The sequence below is a fragment of the Pseudopipra pipra genome, chromosome 2, assembly GCF_036250125.1.
Source record: "Pseudopipra pipra isolate bDixPip1 chromosome 2, bDixPip1.hap1, whole genome shotgun sequence".
Lineage (NCBI taxonomy): Eukaryota > Metazoa > Chordata > Aves > Passeriformes > Pipridae > Pseudopipra > Pseudopipra pipra.
This window is the reverse complement of record NC_087550.1, coordinates 25,651,510-25,666,341: the sequence shown is the minus strand read 5'-3', so window position 1 is coordinate 25,666,341 and position 14,832 is coordinate 25,651,510. Positions and strand designations below refer to the sequence as shown.

Sequence of the window (14,832 nt, the reverse complement as noted above, 5' to 3'; positions counted from 1 at the left end):
CGTTCTAAGAGCTGAGAACACTTCAAGAGTTACAGATACTCTGTGCATTAGTCAGGTGTCAGGTGTATGCAGCATCATTTAGATGCCTACATTATACATTGGAAGTATCCATACTCTCTTCATAGCTGAAGTGCAGATGAGAGTCTACTCCTAGATGGTGAACAAGCATCTTTCCAAAGCTGGTCCCATTGGGAACTAGGTGTTTGTGTGACTCAATGGATAATTCTTTAATTCAAGCAGGAGTAGCAAAATTATTTACTGAAAATTATTTCAGTGGAAAGTCTGAGTCCTGAAAGGACTGAGGTGAGGGATGAACAACTCAGAAAAATATCAAGATGAACCTTCACCTTCATACATGACTAAAGATGAACGGAGCACAAGGGGATGGTCACAATCTGAACAAGGAGATTCAACAGGAGGAACATGAGAGAAACCATGTTAGTAAAGGATATTTAATATTTCTCAAATATCCTTACACATTTAACAAAGTGAGGAGATTGTTAATGAAATTCATGAACATATTCATCATTACTTATTCACCCAGAATTACCTACACAGAGTGAGATATTAAGACTGTTTACTGTCCTTTTTTGCATCCTATGCTTTATCTCATTTGATTGTAACTTTTGCTTTCTTCTTGATTTTTCTTTTTCCTCACCATACTCTACTAAATCTTATTGTTTGCAAGCAAGAAAATAAAATCAGAAACAGATGGGACGTTTGAAAGACTACAAAATTAACCCACCTGCCCCTGAGCAAGAACTAAAACCTCAACTGGGCTGTTTGCAGGTATGAAACAGGAGTGTTAGATCATTAACAGTTTGGCTTAAGTGAATCATCAAGCATAACTGCCACAGTCAAACATAATTGCTACAGTCTTTTGTTATTATCTAAGACCAAAAGGAAGCAAAAGCAAAAGGAAAAAATTCTTTACTGTGAGGGTGGTGAGGCACTGGAACAGGTTGCCCAGAGAAGCTGTGGATGCCCCATCCCTGGAAGTGCTCAAAGCCAGGCTGGATGACAATTTGAGCCAAGTGGTGTGGTGAAAGATGTCACTGTCCACAGCAGAGAATTGGCACTTAGATGATCTTTAAAAGGTCCCTTCCAACCCAAACCAGTCTGTGACTGTTCTAAAACTCCTGTGTCCTACTTTCTCAGCATCTGCAGCACCTAAACAACACTCTTTTTTTTTCCCTTTTAGAAAATACTGTTGACAAGCACTTCATTTAAGGTCCTTTAGGACATCTTTATGTCAAATGCTGAACTATCAGACAAAAACACTCAAGTGTGTTGAAATGTGTCCCCAGGCCTTCAAAAGGAACAAATAGATTCACTTTTTCAAAATAAGGGACCATTCAATGGACTAAAATGGACTAGTGCTTGCATAAGATCAATTAACCAATGAATAGCAATTGACTAACACTGAATTTGAGGGCGAGCAGAATTTGAATACCTTCCCCCATAGCCAAAGTTAACAGTATTTTTACTAAGCCTAAATAGCTTTTGCAAGTGGGAAATGGATTGGATAGCAGTATCATATTCCCTTCACTGGGTCCTCATCTACCCTTGACAGAGTTTCTTTGCTATGTTAACACCATATAGTCCCTTTTGTTTATATAATATCCTTTAATTTCCCTAGTGATTCACCCTCCTCCTCATTCCAATTCATCCTTGTTCTATAAGACCAGTTTTAGCTAGGTTATATGTATCTTTTTTTTCTTAATTTATACTGAAAAATTTTAGCCCATATTCATTTTCACTTCCTCATCTCAGCTTTCATTCATGACACTTCTCCATCTGTAGCTATAGCTATTTTCTCCACCTTATTTTTGTTCATCCAGAACAACTTAGGACAATCCAATAAGCTTGTCTTGCTCAACATGATACCTAATGGTTTCTCCAGCTAGTGAATGGTGAGTGGTAGAGAAAATTGTCCACCTCTAAGAGCTTTTAGACAAAAAAGCAGACTTTTTCTATTGAAAAATACTGAGAGTATACAATCTCTCTATGGGTCAGTTCAAATGGAGACCTGGAGTGCCTCTGTATGCATTGCTCATGCTATGTTCTAAGAGGCATCTGCTAGAAACACCTTCTGCCACCTCCAATATCCTGGGAGAATCCATCCAACCCAGCCTGGCCGCATTTATTTCTGCCTTCGTCACCTACTGGCTAGGCTATAGCAGTTGTCATGAACTCTTTACAAGAGTATAGACTCTCAAAAAACCTATTGAGGAAGGTACAACTAAACACCTCTTTTCGCGTGTGCTCCTCATCACTTGGGCAGGGATAAAAGAACGAGAGACATGTGACAGAGGGTGCTTACTGTTCCTAACCATAATTAGCTCCCTAATCATACTATTGGAAAATATAACCTTCCTACAGAAGAGAGGGCATAAAAATCAGAAGACAGAACCTGTGCGAGTGAATGCAGCTTCTGAAGAGCCAAGGCATTTATCTCAGATGCCTTTAGCACCAGGACAGACATGCTGAGAGAAGAGACAGCATAAGGTCTCTGTTTCTACCACCTCTTGGCATTCCCCTTACCAGGTCTTAACCAGGGGAATTATGCCAAAAGAAATGCACAAAACTAGAACAACAAGGTTAATTAAGGACTTATTAAGGAGGAGTGAAGCAAGACTGGGATTTATTAGGAACTGTTAACAACATTTGGGTTTTCTCTCATTTACCCAGTCACATCCTCTCCAGGTGCACTTGAGTTTTTCTTTTGCTGAGTGGCTTAAGGAAGAAATCTCTGCTATTATAGAGATTCATTGCACCAGGTGGTTGACCTATTTTCAAAAACAGGCAGCATTTGACAAGCTGAACTGGGATTGCCTGAAGGTTAGGCAGCCAATGGACAGGAGACTCATGAGCAGACAGAAACTAGGAATCCATCAGATCTGGAGGGCTGCTAGAAAACAGACTTTCAGTAGAACTTCAAGTATTAGCAACTATGAGCCTCACTTAACTACACTCTGCTTCTGTTCCCTGTACTTATAGCTGTCATATGAGCATCTTCCTGTGCATGGCTTCCCTCAGTTCCCTCTTTTGTAGCTCTGCTTTTTAAATCTTCAGAGAAGTGTTCGCTATTATAGCTCACTGAACAGATTCTGATGGAATGATTTTCCTGTGCACAACACTGCATGGCTGAAAAATGAAAAGTTCTCACAGAAATATATCTACTTGTCACCAAAACATTTCCATAGAGAAAACAAACATTTCTTATCAGTCCCTTCATTGTACTAGAATATGTAATCCTTTACAGAATGTAAAATCATACATTTTCCCATTTTGAAATTAGTTTTCATCTTGGTATCTTGCATTTTGTTGAGAAAGCAGACTATAAAACAGGATCTAGCTAAGTATTGAGATGAAATATGTCAGCTTTAAAAATTGTTATGGCTCACTTAGAGGTACTTTTATTAAACAGTATTGTTTTGCAGATGATTTTATTCTGTTTTACTTTATTTCATAATGGGGGAAAAATTGAGTGCTGGAGTATCTCATAAAATAGAAAATGTGGTTCCAATCTGCATGTGCTAATGAGACATGTTATTTTTATCATGGTATATAGGAAAGTATCCTTAGCTGAGGTGACAGACTGATGAGTGAATTCTAACAAATAGTTGTCTGTCTCTCTAGTTCCTACATGAATCTTTCATACAGGCAATGCCTGGTGTGGTTTTGGTCTTGTTTCTGTCAAACCAAGACCACGAGAAAGGGAGAGAGGCAAGGACCTTTCCTTAGATTTAAATGCTGGCAATTACAGCTAGTCTCACATCTGGAATTCCAGACCAGGAGCAAAAATTAAGGACATTTGAAGAAGAGGACAAGAACCTTGAAAAAATTAGGCTACCAGCTGAGATCCCTGATAACATACTGCAATGGGAACCTAGAAATCTCATTAAAAATACAGTTCTCATGAAACTTCACCCAGTCTTGTCTCAGAAATGAAGACAGCAGGCAAGCAAGTAACTGTCAAGTTTGGCACCCTTCAGAATCAACACCTAGTGTGGGAGACAGAAAATCTGGACAGATAAAGCCTTACCTTGCTCTGGATGTAGTTTTCTACATCTTCATCTGTGAATGGTTTCATGGCAAGATGGTCTTCGCTGCTCTTTAAAGTGTGAATTCACTCTTCATTCGTTCGCCTGCCTCTGGAAGCAGAGAAACACTCAGATGGAGTGCTCAGAGACTTCTTGCCCTGTGAAACTCAGGTCACCTTATTCCTCTGTGGATGAAGAAGAGGAGAGAGAAGCAAGGAAGTATGCATATTTTTATTTTTTTTTTCCTGGTCTGAATTACAATGGTGACTTCCAGGTGCTTTGGAAAAGTAGCTCCAAATATAATTTTCAAGTTCAATTATTATTTTTTATCTTATTACTTTTAAATGGTGGGTTTTGCATGTAGGGACACACAAAAATATCCCAGCTACTGCACTGTCTCAGGGCAGATCTGGAAGTGCTTTTCAGATTCCAGTGCAGATTCAATATACTCGTGCACAACATTATTACTATGCGTCCTATTTAGTACGTCCCTGTCTCACTAGCCCTTAACTAAACAATTTCTTAAATGCTCTCAGTTATCCCTTGTTGACTTCAATCCACCCACTTTTCATCTGAAACTGCATGGGTATTTTTACATTCAGATCATTCACTGGGTCTGCAGTTTGCAGCCCCTGCTGCCCTCTCTTTATATCTCCTTTCTCTCCGGCTGTATTGACAGTAAATACCGTGCAGCCTGTCCCCTCCTGCAGTTTGCTTCGCCTTCTTTACAGTAAATAGACAGAAAGCTGCCTCTCGTTTTCTGCCAGCAGCTCAGCTAACAACCCCATATGGACAGTTCAGAGGGAAAAACAATTGATTAGGCCTTATTGATCCAGTGCAGCTTGGTGGCTTTTAGAAAGAAGGGTACATCAGCACATGCAAGGGAGTGACAGAGTATAGAGATGCTAAGGGTCCCTTACTAAGAAAAGCACACTCCACATTTGACTAAAATCATTATTATCCCCTGGAAACTGAATTTTGACATCCCTTGACTGATTTATTACTTCTGCAGCAGCTGGCAAAAGGCAGCACTGGGTGCTCCCTCAGGACAGGCACTGTTTTTGCTAGTTATACTTTATGATGTTCCTTATTAACAGTCAAATACTAAGTGCATTAAAGGAGCACCAATACCTGCAGGACATCTGCTTCCCCAGAACCTACAAAGCAAACCTTTCTCTGTGCCTGCCAGGCATCTGCCTTCGTCTTTTTGCTGAGGGACTTGAGGACTCCCTCACAAAGACACGTAGGCATTTACCTTCCATGAGAGTTGGGCACTGAAAAAGATTTTCTTAGTTCCCCATACCACAACCTTACTCACTTCAAGACTTAGTAGCTAACTTTCACCTGAGGGGCTAACAGTGTATGTGAGCTCTGCTAGGGCAGCCAGACAAAAGGCATGGTCTGAAGGAAGGGAGGTGGAACAATAGCTTGGGAAGGACTTGTAGGGCAGGTTGGATGGGATTAAGTCCAAGTGGAGTGTGCAAGGGAGGAGAATTAGCCTTTTAAATGGTCAGATTCCATTAAAAGCGTGCCCCTGAGATAGCCAGTGCGCATACAGCAGACAACTTCCTTAATGCTCCCAATACCAGACATTACTTTAATACCCAGAACCTCAGGCATGTATTTTGAATCAAGGAGAGAGATTAAGGATCTCTCTTTCTTGCACCTCTAAGGTCTTTCCTCGTGACAGCTGTCCAGAGTCTTGGGTGCTGGCAGAGAGATAAAGTAGTTTTGGTAATTTTTCTTTTAGACGATAACATGCCTTATGCTTATTACCCTTTTCTGTTGGCAAGCACTTCTCCAAGAGGGTCTGGATGTCCCCAGTTTCCCCTCCTCAGACTGACACATGGTGATAAAGTCTTGGGCAAAGACTGTGCTTTTGTTTGAAGTTCAAGCATATTTAAGTTCAAGTTTATGCTGAAGTCCAAGGAGCTGAGCAACAGTTCCTATCTGTTCCTTCTGTCTGAAAAGAATAAATAACTCTCATCATCACCGTTGAGGTGCAAGGGGAGCTGGGAGAGAAAAAAGCAACAAGAAACCCAATATCAAATGTAACATTAAATACAGCCTTTTCTTAACTCTGAGAACTCCTTGCTCCAGAGCTGTAAGAATTTGCTGCTTTGTAATTTCCTCGGACTTCAATGAATCCAAAGAAAGAAATAAAGAAGGAGAAGAACATTTTCAAGAACTGGATGCACGAGATCATAGGAAATGGACAACTTGCACCGAGTGCCTGTGGAAATCCACACATTATTTCCACCCTATTATTATTATAATCCATCCATTATTTCCATTCCATAAGTAGCACATATGCTACTTACAGAATTGGAAGAGTGCCATTTGGCTGACAGAAAATATACAACAGAAAAAGGCCCTTACACCACCAGCAAAATACAAGTTAGAGTGCTATGGGAGACACTGGCAAGTCTTGACCTCACTTAGGAAAACAGTCATCACAAGAACTCACATTTGTTACATGAGGACCAAATAGCACAGAACACAGCAGAAAAAGTAGAGGCAGATGGCCATGTGAGAGGAGGGAATATTACTGTGGGAAAAACCTGCATCAGAAGGAAAGAGCACAGAGAAAAGAGAGTGCAGAAATAGGAACATCTGCATAGATAAAAGAGGATGTAGACACAAAGTAGGAATGATCCAGGCTCCTCCAGTGACATTTGCTGAGCTGATGCAGTGTTGTTACAGAGAAACCTTTAACAGATTGGTCCTTCTCAAGCAGGAAGCATCTATCAAGACAGTGCTTGTATATGAAAGTAAGACTAAAATAGAGAAAATCTGAGAAGGACCAAAGCTCCAAAGGCTGATAAATACAGTCTCCAGAGAAAAACCTTTCCTCTGAGCCTACAATAACTTAATTTCTCAGGTGCACCAGCAAGAGGGAGTGAAAAAAGGCTATTTCTTCTTTCTTACTCTTTGAGAAGTACAGAAGGAAATAGGGAAGTGTCAAGAGGCTGGATCCAGGCTCTTCTCGGTGGTGCCAAGCAATAGGACAAGAGACAATGGTTAGAAACTGACACACAGAAAGTTCTACTTGAATATGAACAACTTCTTTACTGTGCAGGCAACCATGTACTGGAACAGACTGACCAGAGAGGCTGTGGAGTTCTCCTCACTGGAGATGAATTCAAGAACCATCTGGATACAGTCCTGTGCCATGTGATCTAGGATGATGCTGGAGCAAGGAGGTTGGACCAGATGACCCACTGTGGGCCCTTCCAACCTTACCCATTTTGTGGTTCTGTGAAAAGCTCGTAACAGCTTCATGGAGATACAGAACACCCCACTGAAGCCAGGCAACCACCTGAAGACAAAACCAGAAAAGGTCTCTTCAGTTGTAGTTAGTTCACAATCCATCAATTTTCATGGATATGAGCCCTGTCAAGAGCTTTTGAGCTTTGTTGATCTGGCAAATTAAACTTCTCAAGTATATTTGTTTCTAAGGAGATTCCCATCCAGACTGAAAATGGCTACCTTTCTGACACCTCTGAACCCTTTATTTTCTCTTGATTATTGAAATAGCCTTAAACCCTCATTGGGGTCTGAGCATATTTCTCAGAGACAGTTCTTGGTGAAGCACTGCAACCTTCCTTCTCTCTTTGGTGTCCCTCAGGAGATTATCAGCATCACTTACATAGCTAGCTGATCACAGACAGTTCCCCCAAATGCTGCTTGATGAGCATCCATTGATTTATCCAGCTTCTCTGAAGCATTTTCAAGCCACATTTCAATACTTTGATCTTCTCAAGTCTGCATAAGATCTGAAATTATTCAGCTATATTACATCCCCCCATCTGTATTATTTCAGTTCCCACTTTACAGTACCTTGTAATGGAGTTCAGATTGTGGGTAATTTCTTTTGTACCTGCTTCTTCATTTACTTATCAGTATTCTTCTAAGAGGATTTAGAGATTTCCTAGTATCTGCAAAAACACTGAATCTATGATATATAATTTTCATTCACGCTGTTGGCAATAACCAGAACTGAATATGACTGTGGATCTGTGAAACCCATGTAAAAGTATTCTGTGAATATATGCCTTGAATGGTATCAGACTGGCTCTTGTATCTTCTGAAGCTGCCAATTACTGATGCTTTCCATGCTTGCTTGGCTTTCTTTTTTTCACTCTTCAGTTTCACAGATATGACAAATACATTTCAAACCTACAATCAAAAGTAATCTGAACTGTGAACTGCACCACAACAAAAAAAATCACCAACATCTTGTAAATAAGAGCAGTAGGATTTACTGCATGGGGAAGTCTAGTATTGTGCCTTTTTCTGTTTGGCAACTATTTAGAAGAACTATTCATACGGAACAGTGAGCATGTTTTAAAAAGCCTCTACTAAATCACACAAATGAGTCAGTCCAATGTACCACTTGTGACTCACAGATGATCTGCAGTGGCAACAAATAAGCCCTGTTGAAGATGCTGCCTTCCAGATGAAATACAACTCTGAATTTGTAGTTGCTAATGACGACCCATCTCTTCTTGCTCTAATTACCAGAGGCATTAAGTCTGTTGCATTAGCTGAAGCATGTACTTGGGTCAAGACAGACTATCCAACCAAATGATCCCAACAGATTTAATAATCTCTGACAGTTCTCTTGCCTTCTTAAACTGTTGTCCCATTTCTCCCTATTAGTGGATTAAGTGACTGTACAAAATGAGTAATTGTAGCTTGAATCCCCAATAACATTTATGCTGTGACAGTCATTAGTACTGTTCAGAGTCTCCATTCAGAGGATACTAGCATAACATAACCAGGCTTTTTTGGGGCAGAAGTTCTGGGAATTAATTTCAGGTTTTTTTCCACTTTGTCTTTTAACAAGTTGATATGGGCAAAGGGGATACTTCAATGACAAAAGCCTGGGATGGACTAAAGGGAAAAGAAAGTGCTGCTAATTCACTGTGACAGCATCAGAATCACATATGGGTGCCAAATTGAAATGCTTCTCTACTCATTCCCTCCCCTTACCAATCAATACTTGGCAGGCTCAAAAATGCTCCGAATGCCTATGCTGCTTGTTCTCACTGCCACACGTTCTCGCATTAGCCTTGGGCCTGCTTGGTATGAAGTGCAATTTAAAGGCTTATATCCTTTCCAGACTAAGCACAGCATTGGTTTAAGTCCAGTGGTTCATAAAGCCTGATATCTTTTTTCCATCCGTGGCCACACTGGACACGTCAGAAGGCGGCAGACACCTTTTGCTAGAAATGACTTCTCTTAACCTGGGAAGAGGTTTGGAACCCAAAATTTTTACAACCTGAATGTTCTCCAGCTGCAGTGTAGCATTTCCAAAGAAAGTGATCATTCCCAGCTCACCGGCTGAAGATGCAGGAAATCCTGAAAAATGCTGAGATTATAATGCTGCTACTCACCACTGACCAGCCTCAACTAGGAAATTCCTAAGAATCCAGTTGGCTTTGCAGCTGCTTTTAAGCAGCAAGCCCATGGGTAGCAAACATAAATCACATAGCAGTATTGCCAAGATCACTGGGACCCAGTGTAGTGATGTGTTCAGGGTCTGGAAATTTCCAAGTTCAAAATGGTCAGCTCAGAGGATGGCAGGAGAGGCAGGAAGCTGTGAGCCCTGGCTGCATCAGCTTTGAGGTTCCCAGGAGACTTTATGGAGATGTTGGGCCAGAAAACTGGCATTTTGAGATCTAAATGCATGTACTGTCCTCTGAAAGTTCACTGAAATAGTGCAGTGCATCCTGATTTAAACATAAAATATTCCACTAGACTATTTCCAAGCATTTACGAAGGACATTTTTCTCTCTCACTATGTTTTATCCATTACTAAACTACAACTACTGTTCTATTGTTTCAATCAGGATGTCCCACCATTTTGAAAAACTACCTGTGGCCAACATTCACAAAAACAGGAGCCTTCCAGCACTTCTATTTATAAGCCTAGGTAAACAGCCTGCATGCCAAAAAGGAAATAGTCAATACCAAGGAAGCTCTCACTGATTTTAACACATGGTTAGAAAAACAGCGTCTGGAAAAAACACGTCTGGCAGAGCACAGTGCAACTGGGAAAACTTTTTCTCACCTGAAAAGACTTCCAGTGCTAAAAGCTGCTTCATTTTTTAAGTCAGCATAGATTTGCTGATTATTTTCATCTGTCAAGAAAAGGATTTTAAATCTAGAGGCACAATAACTCTGGGACAGACTGACCACATCCAAGATTTACAAGAGTCAAAACAAGAAGCATGCTTGCAATGATGCTGTGTCGACATGAGGGGCTGAATCAGACTGGATCACAGCATTTCCAGGAGCTGGTATTTTTTTCCAAGACTGCCCTCCAGAGTACAATGTTAGCTTGTATTATTTTTACACTTTGCTGCTGTGTCTAAATTGACCCGATTCAGAACTTATGGCTTGAGTCTATGGCAGTTTGAAGCAAATTGAATAAATCACCAGTGCTAAGTGAGAATAGTCACTTCAACACAAACTCACTTGGGAAAGAGAATACTCAGACTGGCATCCCTGTTTATGTGCTTCATCCAGTCACTGACTAATAAAAAAATGTACACGAGTTCACTGGAGCCAGAGCTAGAAACCAGGTCTCATATATCACAGGCCAATGACAGCTACATACCCATCAGATCTATTGCTTACTCTTGATGAAAATACAATTACTGCAGAACAAATGGGTCAGCTTCAGCAAGCAAACTGAGAAGGGTCTCCAGGCCCAAAAAAGCCTGGTCCTCAGGAGCTATTTCAGAGTGCTGGGAGAAATATTTGTTTGGGAGGAGAGTGAGATTAAAAAAAGGCCAAACCAACCAAACAAAACAAAAAAGAAAAAAATTACCCCCCCCAAAAAAAACCAAACAAAAAAAGCACAAAACTCCCCCAACAACCCCCCACAGAATTAAGACAGCTCAACGACCACTTTCTGTGAGTGATGAACCATATTAAAGCAAGATGTGGTTTTGTATAATCTTGGTTAGCAGCATGGCCAATCTGCTGCATAAAAGCTTTCTTATCAAACGCCTCAGCTTGTGTCATCTTACATGCAAAGGTAAAAAAAAAAAGAATCAAACTTCCAAATCTCTAGGATACGTCCACCTGGACACTATGTTGTGTTCTGGCCCTGACATGGCATTGTGGAGAAGATGGGAAGGAGAAGCTGAAGAAGCAATCAGAATAAAGGAAGATTTTGCCATTATACGTGCAGAAATGTCTCAGGAAAAGCACAGGGAAAGGCCCAGACAACTGCATGCTTTGTGTGGGAAGAAAGGAGCAGAGGAGAGAGTTATTGGGACTTTACAATGCATGGGCCCTGAGGGAAAAAATTGCCACGAGGAACAATTGCTATACAGATGAGAATGAGAACACCAGCAGAAGTGAGAAAAAAGATGCTTTTTATTAGAAGTATGATATATGTACCACAAAGCATAACAAGAGATTCAGCAAACTAGTGAGAACAAGCCTTGAATCTCAACATAGGCTTCAGTCAAGTCTTTTCATAGTATTTCTAGACAGATCAGATCATGACCTGCATAGCTACACAGTCCAGCATCAGTCACTGGAAAATGAGTTAACGGCCTCCAGTCCAAGCTATGTCTGGCAAATACACATGCTACTCTTTTAGTCTGAAAATTTGTCATCCTCAAGAGCAGGCAGCAGGAGAAAGAAAGAGGAATGCAATTGCATTCTTCAAGCAAACACTTCCTCCTCTATCTCAGATCATAAAACTATACAGCTTCAAGCTAATCCCCATAATCAGCTGCCCAGCCCTTTCCACTTTATTGGCTGTTTTGTGCAGTCAAAGCCAAATTGCCAAAGGGAGAGGGTCAATCGTTTGTGCTGCATCTGCTCCAGGCAGTGATAGGACACAGGATAGATATTTAGGGCTAGAACTAGTTAAATGCAGATTCAGGGCACTGAAAACAGGAGTGGGGGAGAAGAAACAATCCCGGAATAAAATCCCTGGGAATATGCAGAACAAGTTGCTTGGCCAGGCTAGTGCATGGAGGAGCAAGCCATCTCTCTGCTCCTTGGGCTTTTATGGATGAAGGGAAATTGAAACAGATGTGTTTCAGGCAGATGTGTTTCAAATGGAAAACGAGGTGAATAACACCACAAGTAGTAGAGGAGCAGTCTGGGTCAGGAGGGAACAGCATTCATAAGAGCACAAGGTCATTCAGTCCAGTTCCAGCTATCAAGGACACCAAAGATCTCATCTGAATGCACTTATACTCCATGAACTGCTCTCTAACAAACCCAAGACTAGCAGAGAAAACGATCAAATGGCCACAGCAGTAATTCAAAATCTTAGAGAGGATAATGGACCCTCAATTCAAACAACCCAATATACCTGAAAAAAGGCCACTGTGCAAGCACTGCTTTCTCCTGCCCTTGTGTATACTGTTGCTGGAAGCCACGCCATCCCAAATGCCCAACACCCTCCCTACGTACCATGCAAGGATCAAAGCATTATAAATTAATTTTTAAGGAATTTTCATTTTCTCTGTTTTTATTTCATGCACCTTGCCCAGCAGTACGATTATAAAACAGTTACCATCCCCTCTTGTCCTATTACTGCATAACTGTAAAAAGTTCCTCTCCAGCTCTCTTGTAGCCCCCTTAGGTACTGGAAGGTGCTATGAAGTCTTCCTGCAGCCTTCACTTCTCCAGGCTGAACAACTCCAACTCTCTCAGCCTTTATTGACCAAGACAGAGAGCAATTCTTTTTCTGACCACAAGTATTCACCGAGTCCATGTAGCCAACAAGATGCAAGGTGATAACACTGGAAAGTGCAGAGTTGAGTCTCTCTCAGAAGCAAGGCAGCTTTAGTTAAATTTGAGCCTGGTGCATGAAGAACTGAGTAATTTTGCCCAATAGCTGCTTGGAGCCGGTAGGCAATGCTCACTGCTGCCATCTGAGCACCAGTACTGCCTGTTATCAGCAAAGAACAAGCACATTCTCCAACCGTCCCTGCTTTCAAGGGATGGCACCTTAGTCCCACACCTCCCATTTGATGACTTCTGGAGGTCTTTCTACTGCTAGTGTGAAAAATTGCCTACAGCAGAAGCATCAGAACAAAGAAAACGTTAAAGCTACACTGACAAAACAAAAAAAAAAATCTCACAGTCATATGAAACATTCTCCTTCCCATATGTAATTTATGGTTCCTTTCCTCATTCTTGGTCTCTCACTCTCTTTTTCCTTATCTGGGCCCAACAAACAGTACAACGCAATGGCTTGGTAGTCAAACAGGCTCCAGTCACAGCAAGATACAGCCGGTTCCCAGTCAAAGCACAGGCAAACAAAGCTGCATTTAAGAGCAGCCCAAGCTAACAAAGAGATGTGTCAATGTAAATCATGCTGTCTTACCCAGTGGCTGCTCACAGAAACACTCCTCATCCTCACGTAGATGACAACCAATAAATGAAGTGTTTTCAAGCCAGTAGTTTCCTACAGCATGTAGTTGAAACATATTAGAGAGAACGAAAAAATCTGAATGGCTATGGATGGAATTCTGCCGAGCACATAACAAGACACATCTGAAAACTGGGCCTTCAATCATCACCTCCATGGTGAAACAGCAAAAGTGAAAACTATGGTAAAAATCTAAGTGTCTCAAGTACCAGAAAGAGTATGAACTCACAAGAACTGCAAATAACAAGAACAAAAGATAGCCTTTGTCTGGTAAATTCAGAAGGGATGAACAATACAAGTGATTTTGGATGCCAGTGCATACTTCATATATTCCAATTACTCATTCTAGAAAGGCTGCTGATGAAAACACTTTGAGTTCAAAAGACTTCCAAATGCCTTGTTTAAAGCTCCATGAGATTCTAGAAGGCATATGACAGATTAAGCAGAAAAGATACTTAACTTGGTTGCATTTTTCTTTTGCATTAAGGAATAGAAGATCAAACAATGACTCTTGCATTGCCCAGTGCCCAGGAAGCATGAACAGGGAGTCTGGCTAAACTATTGTTCTTAGCTCCATGTTGAGGAAGAGTAAAATGCAACATGACACAAGGTTTAGTAGTATTACTCATCATGTAGACCATCTATCTTCTTTAGCAAATGTACTTCAGAATACTGACAGATAAAGTGCTTTTGCTATTCAAGGAGAATCTTTAAATTATCTTTTTTTTTTTTTTTAGGATATACAGAGGTATGAAATATCGGGTACCCACCAGTTTCAAACAGATCCCTACACCCCAGCCACTTTTTCCACATTCAGACATTTTCTTTGCCACTAGACAGGGGACAGGAAATGCAGTCAAGCTATTTATCATCTCATTTCCAGGTAATGAAGACAAATGTTCAAATTCTGCCATTCCCTGACAAGATGTTTTGGCAGAAGCCCTGAGGGCAGAGACTATGGTCTTGTGCAATTGTATCACACCTTAGAGAAGGGGTGCCAACCAGATAAGTGCCAACTAGTGCTCGTGAGAACCCCCCCGTACACATTAGTAACATCACTGCAGACATTTTGCTATGCTAAAGCCCCCAAAGTGTTTCCAGTCTTTCAACATCAATCAGCACAACTGAAGCCAGTAGTAAGTTGATTCTCACATTCCACTGGTGCCGGTTTTTGTTAGAAATGATTTGTGATAGATATGGTGGAATATATTGATTAGTACTGACAGTCCCAGTTTCCCAGGCGCTTTGTAGCACTGCCATTCCAAAATGACCTGCTTTCCACCTTGTCAATTTTCTTCTGCAGAGTCCATTATAAATATCTATTCTATTCTGAGAGCTTCATCCCCCTCCAGAAAACAAAACAAAAGGGTCAGG

General features: G+C 41.0%; 1 protein-coding gene across 3 annotated transcripts in view; it reads right to left on the bottom strand.

Moving 5' to 3' along the window:
* MAB21L3 (mab-21 like 3) overlaps window positions 1-14,832 on the bottom strand; it is a 37,186-nt gene that overhangs the window by 13,470 nt on the left and 8,884 nt on the right. For 2 of the 3 annotated variants that reach the window (XM_064644450.1, XM_064644452.1), the window contains exons 1-2: window positions 13,414-14,714; window positions 4,049-4,231 (exon numbers count right to left, since the gene is read on the bottom strand). In XM_064644450.1, the coding sequence (XP_064500520.1) occupies window positions 4,049-4,096 (48 nt within the window). In that variant the 5' untranslated portion in view covers window positions 4,097-4,231; window positions 13,414-14,714. Of the gene's footprint in view, window positions 1-4,048; window positions 4,232-13,413; window positions 14,715-14,832 lie in introns of those variants that run through there. The other variant, XM_064644451.1, reaches the window with a different exon arrangement.